Below are 17,555 nucleotides of genomic sequence, written 5' to 3' on the forward strand. Positions count from 1 at the left end.
CCCCGACCCCTCAGCTGGCCGTGGGCACCTCCTGCTGTGGCAGGGCCAGGCACAGCAGCACTTCCCAGTGCAGCCTTGGGAAAAGATCCTCACTGGCTACTGGAGCAGCAGGAACCAGCCCAGGCTGCCCACAGTGCCATCAGCTGGAAAGGAGAACTTACCTTTAGGTGTGACTTTGGACAAGGGCATAGAGTCACAGGACAAGGGAGAATGGCATCACACTGACAGAGTAGGGTTAGATGGGATACTGGGAAGAAATTCTTCCCTGTGAGGGTGATGAGGCCCTGGCACAGGTTGCCCGGAGAAGCTGTGGCTGCCCCATCCCTGGAAGTGTCCAAGGCCAGGCTGGATGGGGCTTGGAGCAACCTGGTCTAGAGGAAGGTGTCCCTGCCCATGGCAGGGGGTGGCACAAGATGGTCTTTGAGGCCCCTTCCAGCCCCCTGTGCCAGGGAGATGCTCTCATAGAGGGTTTCTTCACTCCTACATTCTGGCCCTTCTGGGGCTCATTCCCAGAGCCTTTCTCACCACCCGTCACTCCTCCACTGCTCTTCACTCACAGGTGGTTGTGAAGGAAAGCTCTGACCAATCTGCAGATATTTAATTATCTGATTGCCCTGGGTAACAGCTGGACCCCAGCACAGGGCAGGGAGGGGGGAGTAGCAGGCAGGAGGCAATGAGGGCTGTGGGGTCTCCCAGAGAGATGGACCCACGGCAGCAGGGACACAGAAATCTCCCTGTGGAGATGGGTTTTTTCAAACTCCACCTCGCTCCCACCTCCAGCCCCTGTTCTGCCATCCCCTCCTAATCCAAGCCCACGGCTGGTCTCCAGGACACCCGGCTGATGCAGACTTTTCCCCCTTCCTGCCTGCGTCAGTGAGTTTAGTGCCCAGGTGTGATTTTTCTAGACCCTTTTGTCTGAGGTTTAGAAACAGAATAAGCTTCATTAGCAGGAGGGAGGATTTACAATAAGTAATAGGTAGGTGCTACCTTGTGAGCCGTCAGCATTGTGCTAAATTACCAGCTGCTTTGCCGAGCTCATCTGCAAACAATCAGCTCCTCACCCAGAGAATAGAGCCTTAAACAGCTATTTCTTAAAAAAAAACCCTTTGCTTTTAATCTTTATTTCCCAAAAGCTAAAATTTTGAATTAGCCCAAATGTACAAACTATAATTGCTTTGAGGTTTATGGTTCATTAGAATAATTAAAATACCACACGCTCGCTGATAAAATACCACGTCCCTCCACCACCAGGCTCTGGGTTTGTGCAGGTAAAGTCTTCCCTTGGCTACAGACCCACCTGATCCCTCGATGTGCTGAACTGCTGTCAATGAACCAGGGGGTTTGGATGCTTTTTTTGGAAACCCAGTCCAACCGCAACCCAAATCCAACCCAATCCAATTCAACACAACCCAATCCAATGACAACCCAACACCAAACCCAATTCAACTCAACCTAATCCCAACCCAAACCCAACCACGACCCAACAAACCCAGCCCAACCCAATTAATCCAACCACAATCCAACCCAACCTAGTCCCAACCCAAATGGAACCCAATCCAAGTGCAACCCAACACCAAGCCAAAACCAATCTGAGTACAATCCAACCCAAATCCAATGCAAATCCAACCCAACACAATCCCAAACCCAACCTGATCCAACCCACCCCACCCAAAGCCCCCAGCAGGGCACTGGGAGGTGTGACAGGAGCGCTGGCAGTAGTCTGGGAGCTCTCAAACCATCTGAGATGCTTCACTTGCCGATTCAAAACTCCAGAAAATCAGTAAAGAGACAAGGACAGCCTGACCACGGGCCTGTGGGAACCTCAGAAATGCCACATGTGTCAGTGGCCACTGGGACACTGGGACCAAGGCTGGCCCGTGGTGGCCTGGCCTCACCGAGTTGTGAGACTTGTGTCCTTGACCTGAAATATGGCAGGGCTGCGCCGTGAGGCTTGTCCGACGTTGGTTCCAACAGATATTATTGCACCACCTCTTTTTTTTTTGGTTTAATGCCCAAAATGACAGGCCAGGGACCGTGAGAGAGGCTCTGCTCATGGGCAATGCCACCACCCAGCTTTCGTATCACTTTGACTGATGACTTTAATATTAAGCATCAAATGCCCTGTCAGGCTGGTTTAAAAAAGTATTTCCTATCTTTAATTTGTCTTGGAATAAACTGATGTTTACGACACTATTAAAGCTGGCCCAAAAAGGGAACATTTAGTAACCGTTCCAGCCAAATTTTTCTTTTTGGAAAGTTTTAATTAAAAAAAAATATTCCACTGGCTCTCCTGTAAGAGCAATAACTTAGGCTTGATTTCCCTTTCCTCCAGGAGACGTCTTGTAAATATGTCTGCATGGAACTTTTGTTCCCAGAAACCCTCTAGGTAGCACATCCAAAAGCTCCCATGTGCCTCAGAAAAGGAACTTACTCCTGTCTCAGAGTAACGGGAGCATCTGAGGAGCCAAAGGGGGACACTGCATGGAAAGGTTTTGTGGGGACACGGCTGGCAACAGCCTCCTGGCACCGGGTGGGCTGTGCTGGTGCTCACACAGCATCACTAAACAGGCCCTTAAATACCGTGTCCCTAAATAATGCCTTTTGGAGTGGTTTTGGCATGTTTGCAATTCCCATTCATCCACAGCATTCTCTGCTCTGGCAGCATCCCGTGAAGGCAGGAGTGATGATGGAGGAGCAGCTCTGGATGGGACAGTTCCAAACAAAAGCAAAGAGTGGTGACAGAGGAAATATTAAACATTTTAAAAAAATCCTTTCCTTTAGTCCTTCCCATCCCTCTCCTAACCCTCTGGGAAGGTGTTTTGTTACACCTGCCCCAGGCAGGGCCAGTGCCAGCTCCAAGCAGCCCCAAGGTCCCAGTACCAGCCACAGTCATGGAGTGATGCCGAGGCAGGATAAAGCCAGGCCTCATCTTATGCCAGAGCTGGATAAAGCCCAGCCCCATCTGATGCCAGGACTGGAAAAAGACTGGCCCCATCCTCAGCTTCAGGAAAACCAAGAAATAGCACAAATGTTGACTATTAAATCCAAGGATGGACATGAACCAGCAATGTGCCACTGAAACACTGGCATTATCCCTACAAACCTCTCACCCTCTTCTTCCAACACCTCAGAGCAGAGACCACCAGGCAGGTGGGGAACTTCACCCCTGCCCAAACCACACCAGGCAGGTGAGGAGCACAGAGCATCCCCCGAGCACTGGGGTGTTATGGAGAGGGTGTGATCCCGTGGGAACAATCTGTGCTGCCTGCCACGGAAAGCAGAAAAAAAATGATTGACTTTTTCCTCTTTTTTTTTCCCCCAAGACAAAAGCCCAGGAAGTTTAATTACTGTGGAAGAAACGTGAAGAAGGCTGAAATTTCAGCTCCCTCCTCTCTCAGTGACACCACAGAGCAAACGAAGCAGCAGCCCAAGGCTGGGGGAGGTGGGGGATCAGGGTGTTTGGGAGTGTCTCTGTGACAGGTTTCAAATGTCCTTCACTTCTCTCATTACAGCTCTTCTAAAAATATCAAATATAGATCTTTCCCTCATAATATTTTAAGATACTCTATTTATACATTAATTCTTTCAAAAATAAAAAGTGACACATACAGCAATTCAGTCACTCAGAGTCTTAAAAATTATTACAAAAAGCCACGACATCCATCCCCAGGGCGGCGGCAGCGGCGCTTTGGTGCAGGACTCACCACCATGGGCTGGGGGTTCTTTTGAGACTTTCTTTTATAAAATATAATAATTCCAGCTCTCAATATCCTGGTTCTGCAGTCAAACAGGGCTCCTTCTTCCACCCTCCCCCGTAAAAATGATCTGGAATGATGAGGGACTTGCACATTCGCTCTGCTGAGCCCTCGCAGTGTGTACACGGAGCAGGAGCATCCTCTGAGGGCAGATGGAGCTGAAGGGCTCGTCCTTTGCTCTCCACAGACCCCAGGTTGACCACACCAACAGCAAATGCTCTGTGAGGATGGAAATAATTCACCTTGCACAAGCAGCACTGCACAGACTTGGCACGGACAGACAACACACCAGGCTGCAAGCAAGGAGATGCCTAAAAAACAGTGCTGGAGAGTGGCAGACACAGCTTCAACACGGCACATCAGCGGCCTGGGCACTGGTGGGAGCATGGACGTGTCTGTGCAATGGGAATTGGGAAGTGGAGGTACCAAATAGCCAAAAAACAGCAGGGTTTGTCTGGGGCTGCACCAGGAAGGCAGTGTGGGCTGCTCACCTCACCCAGCACTGAGGTTTATCTCACAAAAATCGAAATCCTTAAAAAAAAAAAAAAAGAGCTTGAGAGGTTTGGTCCAAAATATCCTTACTCTGCCATGCCAGCACCTGCTGAGCCCCACCAACCCTGAGCCCCCACAGAGCCCACCCAGGGCTCGCTCTCGCCTGCAGGACCCGGCACTGCGGTGGCACGAGGAGGGCGGTCGCCTCACCAGGGCTGCCCCAGCCACCACGGGGGGCTCGGCCCCCTCAAAGCACTGCTGCAGCCCCAGCCTGGGGTTTGGTGTCAGCCAAAAGCACCCCAACCCTTCCCCTGCCCCCAAGGTCAGGGTGCTCCCTGGCAGCATGGAGAGTGTCGTTCAGGCTGGCTGGAATGCAGGGAAGGATCTGGGAGCACAGGACTCGCTGCTGGCCGCTCCTCCTTGGCAGGAACACTGGTGAGTGGGGGTCCCACAGCTCCCACTGATGCTCCATGCAGCCAGTGAACGGTCCTGCTGTGAGGAACACCCAGCTCGGGGGCTCTTGTGCCATTCACAGTCTGCAGACTTGGCCCCTTGGAGCACTTGGCTGCAGTGTGGAGCTGTCCCTTTCCTGGTTTTCTCATCACTGGGATACGGGCTTCGGGCATCTCTCCATCTCCCCAGGACTGCTCCCATGCAGCCCTGGAGCGCACACCGGGAGGAGAGGAGCATGTCATGATCCACACAAACATCCATCCAGCGGGCACAGGGATGTCCTCACCCCACGTCACACAGGGGCCTGCAGGACTCCGCCATGGATACCATGGAACACTCAGCAGTGGTGCTGCACAAACCCACAGTTATAGGAACTCCACATAGTTCTCGGGGATCAATCCTGTCTTGCCATTGAGGGTCCCTTCCAGCCAGCCAGGCTCCTGGGATGGGTGAACTGTGGAGAGAAGGAAAGGGCAGGTCACTACAGGAGGGGACTGGGGCTGCTGCTCCTTGTGTGCTGATCACATCAAAGCTGCTCTTGGAAGAGAGTGAGACTTTAATTTGTGTTTATTTTTAAGAAAGGAAAACTAACAGAGTTAAAAATGAGCTTTGGGGTCCCTTCCAACCCAAACCTTTCGATGATTCTGTGAACACACCAAGGGGCTCAGACAGCTGAAGTGCTCTGTCTGTGCCTGCTCTCCCATGGGACTCCTCGGCCTTTCCTTCCCCAAGTGAATCCCACCACATGACCAAGGAGCTGCACACTCAGCTGCAGATGGCGTGTCCACATACTACCTGGAGCTGCTGGGCTGAGGGAAGTGAAGCATTTGGGATAAAAAGAGGGGTTAAAACTTTCTCCAGATTTGGGCTAAAATCTCTTTGAGGTTGGAGAGCATGGTCACATCGTAACCCTGCACATCCCGGCTCGGCCTTGGCCCAGTCTGGGAGGGAAACTGCATTAGCGAATGCTCCCGGCGGGAAAGCAAACCCTGCAATCTGATTGTGTGCAACCAGAAACCTGACCAGTCCTCAAAAGCCTTTCTTTATTCAATCAACTCCTGCAAATTTGCTGATTTTGCAGGAGCCAGGCCAGGGTTACACCGATGCAGTGTTTCGGAGCTGCCCCAGCCTCCCGTGACTCTGCAGGTCTGACTGTTCACACCATGTCTGGAACCAACCTGGACAAGACACGAGTTTAACTGGAGCTCTCAAATGTGCCATTATTGACCATGTGGGTGTTGCTCACTGTGGGCAGCAGTACCCCAGTATCCCCACTGGATTAAGCTGCTGCTTGGTCACAAAGCTTAAAGTCCAACTAGTACCTGTCTGCATGTATTTCTGAGATCTGTTTGCCTTTGCTGGGGTTTGCAAAGCCCCTTGATCACAGCAAGACTCCCACCAAGCTGTGCTGGTTCTAACTCCAGCCAACGTGAGCCCCAACTGCGCTGCTGAGTGACTGGAACACACTGTGTACTTTTTCCCTTGAATAATCCATTGATTTTTATCAGCAAACATAATGTATTTAATTCAAACTTGTTCCCCTCCTAATTCCCCTCCGAGCTGCTCTGATTCCCATGGGCTCTCAAAGGGGAGACCATGTTTATTTATTAGATGACTATGGAGCTGCTTAGATGAGGGGTTGTCTTTAATTCACATGGACTCATTATCTTCCCCTTTCTGCTGTATTCTCCTCTATATCCCAGGGCAAAACCAGTGTCTGTGGTAGCAGCTTCCCAAATGACAATGCATAACATATAAAAGCCAAGAATTACTTGGAAAGTAGTAAAAAATCTTTTCTTTACGCTGGGATTATAACTAAGCCAGAGCTGCTCAGTTCCATGGGGCACAGATACTTGGTGCAGGAAACAGAAAAATCTATGTTCATTAATGTTGTCTTTCACTAAGCAAAGCCCACCTATTGCAGTGCTCAGTATCCAGAGGGACAAAGCACATGATACTTCTCCATCTTCTGCATGAAACATGACAGCAACTGCACAGAATATTTCTGGTGCTGGTACGTGGAATCTAATCTCTTCTACCCAGAAGCCCTCCAGGAATGGCTCTGTGTACAGCAAACACTGGGGCAGTCCCAGCTCACTGGGTTCTCCCTTGAATTCAGAAGAGGGGTCTGTACCCATGGGAGGGACCTGGCACGGTCACACAGCCTTGCTGTGCCAGTGGCACCGGGCACAGCTCTCGCCATCCCGCTTTCCCAACACTCCAGGAACTACATCCTAAATATTGCACTGAAAAATGAGCCCATGTACCCCCAGGACTCACCGTTGTCAAACACGGTGCCGGCCGTGAAGGAGAGCTCTGAGTCGTGCTCGGCTTTGCAGGCGTAGAGTGCGCGGGCTTTGCGCAGTGGGGAGCTGCAAAGAGAGGGCAGAGGTTGGTACAAAACCACTCAGACAGACCAGCACCCCCTGCTGTGCCCAGGGGCGGCCACGTCCTTGTTGAAGAGGGGTCCAAAGGCCTCTGCTGCTCTGTGAGGGTCCATGGCTACACTGCTTGGGGGAAGCACGAGGAAGACACCAGATGAGGCTGAAGGTTCTTGGGGATGAGCCACATTTCACCACAAGGTAAATCCCAATCTGATCCCAGCTGGCACCATGAGGACTAGAGCCCAGACTGGTGCCCACACAGCAGCAGCCCAAGCCAAGGTCCCCAGGAGAACTCCAGGCACTGGGCTGGAGCTGGAATGTTCTGTGAGTCTCTGAGGGGCCAATCACCAACCAGAGGTTGGCACAGAGCAAAGGTGTCACCAGCCCCGCTCTGCCAAACCCATCACTCCTGGGTGCAGCTGCAACCACAAGATTTCTCAAAGAAAAATCAGCACTGGGGGAAAGGTATTTCAAAACAGAAAACCAAGCAGGTCCATGAAGAATTTGCTGCACTTCTTTAGAGACTGTACCTGAAGGTAAAAAAGATTTAACAGCCATTAGATTTTGCTGGAAGTGTCAGAGTGCCCACGCTGCGGGGGAGGGAACTGGAGTGCACAGAGCCAGGAATGGAGCAATCCACTGACAGAGCAGGGAAAAGGAGGGACCTCAGGGTCCCCCCAGCAAAGCGCAGGCGTACAAAACTGTCCCCACACATGGAGCCTCCTGCGTTTGGGCTGGAGCAAGGCTGGTGCAAAGCTGGGACACTGCCACGCTATGGTGGCGGTGACAGTGCCAACCTGCCCAGGCACTGGACCACCCCACCAGCCGGCTCCATCCAGCACTCTGCAGGCTGCTCAGCTGGGACACGGCCAAGAGAAGTGATGGAAGTGCCCCCAGGAGCTGCTGGGGTGGGGAACAAGGCGTCACCATTCTCAGGTCAGTGCTTTCACCAGCTTTTATCTTTCCAAGGACTTGAACTTCCTCAGAGTTCCCTCTGAGCAAGCCCAGGGAAGCAGCAGTGCTCTGTGGCAAAACCAGTTCCCTTTCACAGCAAACCCCAAACCAGGGGAGCTGTGAATGGTTTTGGCTTTGCAGTGAAGAGAGTCCTGAAATGAAGGTCTCTCCTTTCAGAATTCCAGCTGCCTGACACAAGCAGCTCCCAAACACTTAAAACCCAGGATGGGCAAACAGTCCTCCCACTCCAGAGGGTCCTTCACTGCCAGGGAGGCACCACTCACGTGGAGTGCTTAAGAGACCATCAGATGAAAAACAAAAGGTATTTTCAGGCTTACTACCTTGAATTATTCAAGTTGTTGGTTTTCTCCCCAAAAACCAACCCTTGCAGCCTGGCATCCCTGAGCCCAACCTGCCCCTTGCCCACTGGCTGCTCTCTGGCTGCCACTGTGCCCAGCCAAGCCCTGTGGGGCTTTTGGGGACCCTGATGGTTGTTCTCGTTCAGTTCCTGCCTCCAAGCATGGTCCAAGGCCAGCATGGCACTCCAGAGTGTCACCCATCTGCCCTTCTGTGGGCACTTGGGGGATGCTGAGCCTGTCCCTGATGAGGAAGGCTGCTCACAGGGCATCATGCACTGGCAGCCTCCGCAGACATGCAGCAGAACAAATCAGTGCCCTGTGAAGGGGCAGCAGCATTTGCATGGCTGCAGGTGTGGGGGAAGAGCTTGGCCACTGAAGAGGTTTGACACATCTCCCAAGTGCAGGGATTGGTGCCCAGCTCTGCACCTGCCAAGGACTGGGAGCCACGATCAGCCAGGAATGGCAACAGCCTCTTGCTCCACTGTGCCAGGGTGGGCTCAGACAGGAGGAATTCCATTCGAGGGCACCCAGCACATGGCCCAGCAGTGACACTGAGTGTCTGCTGGGACCTGCAGTGCAGGCCCTGTGTCCACAGTGTGGCACGATGGCACTGCAGCACCCGCTTCAGCTCCTGGCACCCCGGGGGGACCCCACAGGGCTGGCACAGAGCACAGCCTGGCCCACTGTTCCAGGGGCCACTGGGAATCCTCCATTGGTCCATCTGCAACTTCCAGGACCAATTTGCTCCAGAGATGCCCAAGCACACAGACATGGGCAGAGAGCAGCAAATGCCTGTGCTGCCCCATGTCCTTCACCCTCCTCAGATCCCAGATGAAGCAGTGGCCAGAAAATGGGGGATGACTGTGCTTTTCAAAGGCTCTTTACTCCTTGTAGTACACTTCTTACCTGTTGCAGAGCAGAGTAAAGCCAACTCAGGAGCTGAAGTGGCCAGAGAAAACCACCAAGACCAGCAGCGACACCGGGCACTGCGGCCACGACCTTGTGAGTACCAGCTCCTGCTCGCCTGGGCAGGAGATTCCCAGAGGCCCAGGGGGGATCAAAGGGTCCCTCCTGGGGCAGAAGGGTTTGAAAGCTCCTCTCTTGCTGAGTGCAGACAGCTGTGTTGCAGGGGTTCGAGCAGGATGCAAAGGGAAAGGGAAGTGAAGTGGGAGAAACTGGGGAAATTAAACAGAAATAGCAAAAGCAACAAAAAGCAAAGCGAATTGTGCAACAGACCTGATGGGGGATGAGTCGCTGGACGTAGAGGAGGTGGGCATAGGACTTGATGGCGCAGAGAACATGGGCCAGGACGGTGAGAGGGGTGACGTTGGGCTTGGATTCTGAGGGCTGCAAGACATAACCAGAGACCTTATCAACGTGCAACTACAGCAACAAACAGCAACCGAGAGACAGTGAGACGACAGCCGACGATAGCAAGTGCCTTGGGAATATTCAGAGCATGAGACACAGCTACGAAATGAAGTGCCAAGACCTTGGGAAGTGTTTCAAGGCCGGATCTGCATTTCTCTGGACAACAAGAGCTGGATCTTCCAATTAACCCCTGCTCCATCGTCCCCTCTGCTGAGGAGGGGTCTCACTGCTGGCAGCCCAGCCACTTACCTGCCTTATAGTTCCCCCAGTGCTGCCAGAAATAGCTGCTGGTATTTCTGGACATTAATGATGCCTGTGACCAGCCTCCACCCCCTCTGTATGTCACTTGTTGCAGTGCTCATGCAGTTGGTGCTATAAAAATGTCATTGATTATGTTTTCCACGTTTTACATCACAGAACTCTTTTTTTTTTCCCCTCATGCAAACAGCTCTTCACTTTCAAGACACAGCTGTCAACTGAAGCTGAATCAATTTACTGAACTGGTAAATGCATGCAGAAGTGTTTGGTTCCTTCAAAACTGTTCGATTCAGGTCATTCACTGGTTCGCTGAAAAGCAATTATTGTACTAAAATACCAGTTTGACTCTGATTCATCTACTGTTTCTATGTTTAGGAACTCATTGGTATTCCCTGTCCAATTCAGATTATAAACTCTATCCCTGATAAAACAACAGAAAATCCTCTCCCCACTGCAAATGCTTCTGTAAAAGCGAGAAGTTTTGTAAAAGCATCATGGTTTATGTTTTTTCCCTTGAGAGAGAGACAGTACCCCTGATCACACAGGTCTGTGATGAGGTGGGCATGACCCACTAGCAACCACCAGGATGTCCTCATCCCTGTCCCTGAGCTGGGGCCTCCCAGGGGAGAGGGAAGGGATACAGGGAATTGGGGCTCCAGAACATGTGGGGAGAACCTCAGCCCTGCTGGAGCAGTTCAGACCAACAATTTAACCTTCTGTAGTGTCCTCTGGCTGCCACCGCACAGGGATATTCATGACATGGGCACTTTCCTCCTGGAAATTGGACCACCCCTGCTTAAGGCCAAACTCTTGGCTTTACTCCTCGTAGGAGCTGTGTCACTGGATTCAACAGACATTGATGAATTGCAGGCAACACCTTTATTATGTCAGAGGATTATATGCATATAGAAATGGGATACGACAGTGCAGCTGGAAAACAGGGAATGCTCACAGGCAGGCTATAACTAGAGATCCTCAAAATGTTCTGCTAATAATAATCGTTATTAAAGAACAATCTTTTTGCATTTTTTATCAATAAAACTGTCTGTCATTTGAAAAATGAGTAATTACCTGTTTGCCTTGGTCTTTAGCGAACCTGACAGCCACTGGTACTTACCAGATACTTGACCTACTGCCACCTCCAAAGAGAAGGAGGTGCTACCAAGACCACCAAGTCATCCCAAATTGCCAAAATGAACCCTTCAGGCACCAGTTCTTGTGAACAGATGGCACAATAATTCCCTTCTCCAAGAGGAGCCTGGTCAAGGTGGAACTTGGAGGGGTGATGAGCTGGTGACCAAAATGTGGCTGGGCCTGACCCACTGAGAGTGGCCACCAACACCCACCAACCCTCCTGCCACTGTACCCACCGTGGCTGCAGGCACAGGGCTTGGGGTGCAAGAGGACATCTCACTGGGTGTGTCAGTGTGGGATGGGGCACCGTGACATCCCACGGGGTGCGCCAGCGATGGGACAGCCACCACCTCCACCACTGACCTTGGCTGTCCTCACTGCACGACAGAAGGAAAATCCAACTGTACAGGGCTCTGGGACTAGAAATTCCCAATGTACTTTCTGAGATGAAATCATTTCAAAAGAATGCAGCTCTCACTTCCCCCAAAGTCGCTCTGTCATCGCTCCACAACTGCGCACCCGCTACGCTAATGGCAGTGGGGAATGCAATCAGCAGGATTCTAGGTGTCTCTGCAATGGTGGGTAAAAAAGCCCAACTGCAAGCACTGGCACTCAGGCCAGCCTCTGCCTAAGAAGTTATCAATAATTTGGAGTAGGATTTTGGTGTCTTTGGATCCTTGGTGGCAAAGAAAACACTCTCCATGCCCACCAAACCAGCAGAGAGAACTGTTAACTAACTGGTGTGCAGACCACTCTGTTCCCATCAGGTTGCTCACAAAAGAGATGAACATGGTCTTAAAATGGCCAAGCTGCTCCTGCACAGCTCTGCAAGTCCGTCCAGCACATTTCCTCAAGAAGAACCCATGGATACCTCAGGACCCACCTGAGCTGCAGCCCAGGACTCACAGACCTCAGGGTATGACACACACAAAGGGTTCATCTCCCTTCCATGAAATACAGGTATTTATTTTCAAGATGCTGCTTGAGTATCTCCTTTCTGAGCTTATCTAAGTGCAAGACCCAAGTCCTGTCTCGTTGGAGATGTCAGTGCATGCGATCAAACGGACTATCCCAGCATCTCTGGCATTTTGGAAAACAGTTTTCTTGTAGGATCCAATTTCCTTTGTTTCTCATGAAAAGAGCAGAGGTGGTGAGAGGCTGGGGGGAAGTGCTGGCTACTGCCTGCAGGCAGCAAATGTCATCTGGACCTTTTTTTTCTTTCTTCTTACTCGGGAGGGCTTTGCGAGGGGCTCTTCCTGTTGGGTGCACAGTGGAAACAAAACAGAGAAAATTGCTAAGAACCAAAACCACCAGAAGCAGCAAACAAAGAAGTGGCTCAAATTAGAGTCTTCCAAGGTGGGAAGACCAGCAGAAGCAGCCAAGGGAACTCCATGATTCTGTAGCCCAAGGCATCCTGAGGCTCTCGCCTTTCCTGCTGGTCCATCTGTGCCCTCGGATGCAGCGACTGAGACCTCGTGGGGAGGGACCTCTGCCAGGAACGAGCAGGGTGAGGAGGGCGTTGTGCCACAGCCTCTGCGGGGGCACCTGCACCTTCCACTGCATGTGGCAATCCCGCTGGCAATCTCACTCTTCCAGTAAACAGTGTACTTAGAAATGAATTTAGGAGCTAAATCCTCCTCCCTGCTTCTCGTGCCTGCCATACACACTGCCTTTCCCATGCAGATGTTTAATTTGCTGCCCAAACATGTTAAAAAAAGCAGTAACTCTTGCTTCAAAACTCTGCTGGAGTTGCTGGAGCTAAAAAAATCTCTCTTCTAACCTGTTTTCATAACCTGCCTCTTTCATTCCTCTTCCTCTGCAATCCGCCCCGGCTGCCTCACTTTCCTCACCCAGCTCAGGCCCTCCAGGCATGTGCAGCTCTGAAGGACTGTTCTCAGTGGGTTTCCAGACAACTTCTGCTGCTTTGTTCTCTGGGCTGAGAGGACATCAGTTCCACTTCAAACATGTTTACAACTTGTTGTTTATTTTTGTGGAACTTGGGGCTATTTCTGACACAGAACATCTCACAGCTATGGATGGGCAGAGCCCACTGAGGGATTAAAGCCCTTTCATGAAATCATCTCAAGAAAAACAACAATATTCCCTTTCTGACATGATCAGTACCTGACTGCAGCATAATACATCAAGGATCGTCCAGCCCTTTACTCCCTGATCCATTCCTCTAGAACAAAGCTGCAGAACATAAGGTTCTTCTCAAAGATAACCAGAAAAAAGAAAATTACAGTTTTATGTAATGCCAGGGCACTTCAACTCTGCTGAAACAAGGACAAGACTGCAGGTCCCCAGCAGACATGGCTCTGTTGCCTGAATGAAATGGGATGCAGCCTTGGGTTGGGAAGCTCATGGAGCTCATGCAGTGCTGCAGGTCCTAGCAAAGCTTGGAGTAGATGGATGGGCTCTAGGAAGCAGCTCCTGGGCACTGGTTGCACTGTGGGTCAGTGACACACCACCCCATACCTGACCACCAGCTCACAGGGCTCCAGACTGACAGGGTTCTTCCTCTGTTTGGTACTTTAACACAAGAAAAAATGATAAATTCTCTCCAGAGTTATTCTCTCGGGAGTTGTCTTGCTGCATGGTCATTTGGGTGAAAACAATGACACATTTAGAGAAATAAGCAGCCAAAATGCCCTGTGGTCAGCATTGCTTGACCAAACTGGTCAAAAAAAAAAGCTCAAATTCTTCAGCATGGACCTTCCCCACATCTCCATTTACCAGTTCCCCATTTCCATCTCCATCAGCACAGATTACAGGATCTTCTTTCCAAGAGCACAGATGTGTCCCTCTGTAATCCTGGTGACACCCAGCACATGGGTGTGTCTTGTCACTTTGTTGCTTGGCTGAGTTCCCACATGTAGAAATATTTCCCTGCTTTAGTCATTTCATAAACCATCTAAAAGCTTTTCTACTGGAATAAGAGAGAGACCAGATGAGTCCTGACTTTGGGAAGGAGAGCTGGAGTTGTTGTCTCACTTAATAGACATTCCCATTTCCAAACGGAGCCGGATGGTGCTCGGTGGTGCAGAGGGATGTGATGACTGTGCTGGTTTGGTACAGAATTCTGGCATGGAGCTTACAGCCTGCTGTTAATGCTGGAGAAAGTGAGTGAGTAAGCAATGGATGTGTTTTCAGCATGAGTAAGCGTTGGAGGCACTGCAGGAAGGAAGTTTGCAGGACCAGCGTGGTGTCAGCGCAGGTGTCCTCCCCAGCAGGTGAGATCCAGGTGACGGGAGCATCGTGCCATCTTAACGTGGAACAGTATTTCATTAATAGTTACACAGTTCATTTATAACAGAGAATTACCAGCATCACCAGCAAGTTACCGACCCACCAGCCACTGCCCTTATCTGGGACCAGTACTGGAAGTGGGACAGGCAGGGCAGGGGAATGGAGGCAACCACAGGTCCACACTAATGGGGTTTTAGGTCCTACCCAGCACCCAACCTAGACATGACAGAGAGTCATAGAATGGCCTGGGTTGGAAGGGATGTGAAAGATCACCCAGTTCCACGCCCCTCCTATGGGCAGGGACACCTTCCACCAGAACAGGTTGCTGCAAGCCCCGTCCAACCTGGCCTTGAACACTTCCAGGGATAGGGCAGCCACAGATTCTCTGGGCAACCTGTGTCAGTGCCTCACCACCTTCACAGGGATGAATTTTTTCCTAATATCCCATCTAACCCTGCCCTCTGGCAGTGGGAAGTCATTCCCCCTTGTCCTGTCACTCCAGGCCCTTGTAAATAGTCTCTCTCCATCTTTTCTGCTGGCTCCCTTCAGGTACTGGAAGGGGCAATTGGGTTACCCTGAAGCCTTCTCTTTTCCAGGCGGAACAATCCCAATTCTCTCAGCCTTTCCTCACAGCAGAGGTGCTCCATCCCTCTAATCTCCTTGCTGGTCTCCTCTGGACTCGCTCCAGCAGGTCCATGTCCTTCCTGTGCTGGGACCCCAGAGCTGCAGGCAGCTCTGCAGGTGGTATTTCACCTGAGTGGGGCAGAGGGGCATGTTCTGCCTCGCTCCACCATTTGCTCAGCAGCTGTATTTTCTGCTCCATCAATATCCCCCCTAACTCTTCCTTTCTGCCCAAAAGGCTCTCAGCAGACTCAAAATCAAGCTGGAGGGTTTTATGTTGAACTGAGTGCTTTCAAACTGTGTTAAAGCTCTTAATTATTAATAGAAAAGTCGTAATGTGGCAGTAGGAAGCCAAACTGGCAGTTTAGAAGGGAAGTATTGGTAAATCAGGAGCCAGCATCTTAGTCACGGCTTCTCCATCGTGCTGCAGCTTCTAACACGAGGTAATTTTGCAAGTCTGGGTGCATTAGTCACCAACAAATTGTGTTCACAATTAAGGAGAGCTCAAAAGTCCTCCAGAAATCTCTCATTCTCCCTGGCATTCAATGCACTGCTATCTTACACCCCCCAGAAAACAAAACTCTCCCATCTGCCACCCCAACAACCATATGGGATTCTTGGAAAATGAAGGAAATTAAAGTCCCTGTGGGAGCACAGCTCCCAGATCAGCCGGGAGGGGTTGGTAGGACCAAATATCTGAGCTAAACATATCCTGTGCACTGGGTGGCCCTGCTCCGATGCTGAGCCAGGTTTGTCAGACATAAGCAGCTCAGACCTGAGGTATGTGGCTGAGGGTGACTTCGTTTTGGGAAGCTGGAGCTGCAGGGAAGGTGACTGATATGGAATAATGCTGTCCTTGCTGCCAGCCACCATCACCCTGCACTGGGGGACGACAGCCCCGACCCCCTGCCCGAGGCTCTGTCAGGACCACCCTGCAGCACCGCCCTGGGAGCCCAGCTTTGAGTGCAGGGCAAGGGGATTTGGTCTTTATTTCCCAAAAACAAGTCTCCCTTTTGCTGGCAGAGCCATTCTGCTGCAGGGAGCCAGGAGGGATTGCCCAAGGGAAGTGATGCCGGGAGCTGCCTGCTCTGCCCCAGGAGTCTCGGGCTCTCACATGAGCCCCAAAGGAAAAGCCACGCTCTGCAAGCACCCAAGGAGGGCAGAGATCTTGGGATGAAGGAGAGCAGAGATTTCAGGACGGCAGCAGCAACCATCCCCACGAGCTGGTATTGCCAGCTCTCCAAAGGGAGAGAAGTTCCCTTTACTTTTTAAGTAATTTCTGGAAATGACCAGAACAGCTACTCCCCACCATAAAAAACTCATTCCTGGCTAAGGAATATTCCTCGCATAACTTGATAGGAGGCCATTTCCAGGCTCAAATCCTAACAGAAAACAAAGAGAGTTTATTTGAGCCTCATCAAACTCTCATTTTTTACCATACAAATATTCTCCCCGCAGCGTAAGGAGCCAACACCTGCCCACGTAGGGCACATGCAGTGGGAAAAACAATGGGGATTATTTGGGCCTGAGAAGGTGATTCAAGAATAACAGATGAGTAAAGCCACTGCATAATAATTTTCTGCATTTACTTGATTTCCCTGATTTCCTTTTGTTCATCTGGCCTCGTGCTGCTTTGTTTTGCAGCTTTCTGAAAACATCAGTTACGAAAGCTGAGCAGGGCATTTCACTGCAAAACCCAACAACCACAATACTGAAATGATCCAACTTTATCATATTTATCAAAAGAAATCCCATTTTTTTTGCTGTTCTTTCTTTTTCCATCCTTTTTTCACTTGAAAACACCAAACTTTGTAATAACATTTTTGCCTCAGCATCTCTCACCAGCAAAACCCTCCTCCTCCTCCTCCAGTCACACATCCCCTCCCAGTGCAGCCCAGCTGGGAGGTGTGAGCACCACAACCCTCCCAGTCTACTGGCCCAGCCTCAATTCCTCTCCCTACCACCAAGTTGGACATGTATCCTTGGAGAACCCTTCCCAGTAATAAAATACAGCGAAGATTATTACATTCAATTCACTTCTTTCGGTTGGTTATTTTCCCACTTCTTATTCCTCGCGCTCTTCCAAATCTCCCTGTGCTGTACCCACTGCTGTGCCCAGAGTCCCCCCAGAGGTCTCCAACACAACCTCCTCCTCAAGCAGGGGTTGGAAGGGGCCTTAGAGATCATCCAGTTCCATCCCCCTGTCATGGGCAGGGACACCTTCCACTAGAACAGACTGCTCCAAGACCTGTCCAACCTGGCCTTGAACACTTCCAGGGATGGGGCAGCCACAGATTCTCTGGGCAATCTGTGTCAGGGGCTCACCACCCTCATAGGGAAGAATTTCTTTCCAATATCTCATCTAACTCTGCCCTCTGGCAGTGGGAAACCATTCCTCCTTATCCTGTCACTCCGGGCCCTTGTCCAAAGTCCCTCTCCAGCTCTCTTGGAGCCCCTTTAGGCAATGGAAGGGGCTTTAAGGTGTCCCCAGAGCCTTCTCTTCTCCAGGCTGAATGCCCCAGCTC

The 17,555-nt window shown here is 51.0% G+C and overlaps 1 protein-coding gene across 1 annotated transcript in view; it reads right to left on the reverse strand.

Moving 5' to 3' along the window:
* Positions 1 to 1,091: 1,091 nt before the first annotated feature.
* Positions 1,092 to 17,555, reverse strand: part of ARHGAP26 (Rho GTPase activating protein 26) — a 116,396-nt gene continuing 99,932 nt past the window's right edge. Inside the window, 4 exon segments of the mRNA XM_032702980.1 lie at positions 1,092 to 5,154; positions 6,981 to 7,072; positions 9,634 to 9,737; positions 13,158 to 13,163. Of these exon segments, the coding sequence (XP_032558871.1) occupies positions 5,066 to 5,154; positions 6,981 to 7,072; positions 9,634 to 9,737; positions 13,158 to 13,163 (291 nt within the window). The 3' untranslated portion in view covers positions 1,092 to 5,065.

The sequence above is a fragment of the Chiroxiphia lanceolata genome, chromosome 15 (assembly GCF_009829145.1).
Source record: "Chiroxiphia lanceolata isolate bChiLan1 chromosome 15, bChiLan1.pri, whole genome shotgun sequence".
In the NCBI taxonomy this organism is placed as follows: Eukaryota; Metazoa; Chordata; class Aves; order Passeriformes; family Pipridae; genus Chiroxiphia; species Chiroxiphia lanceolata.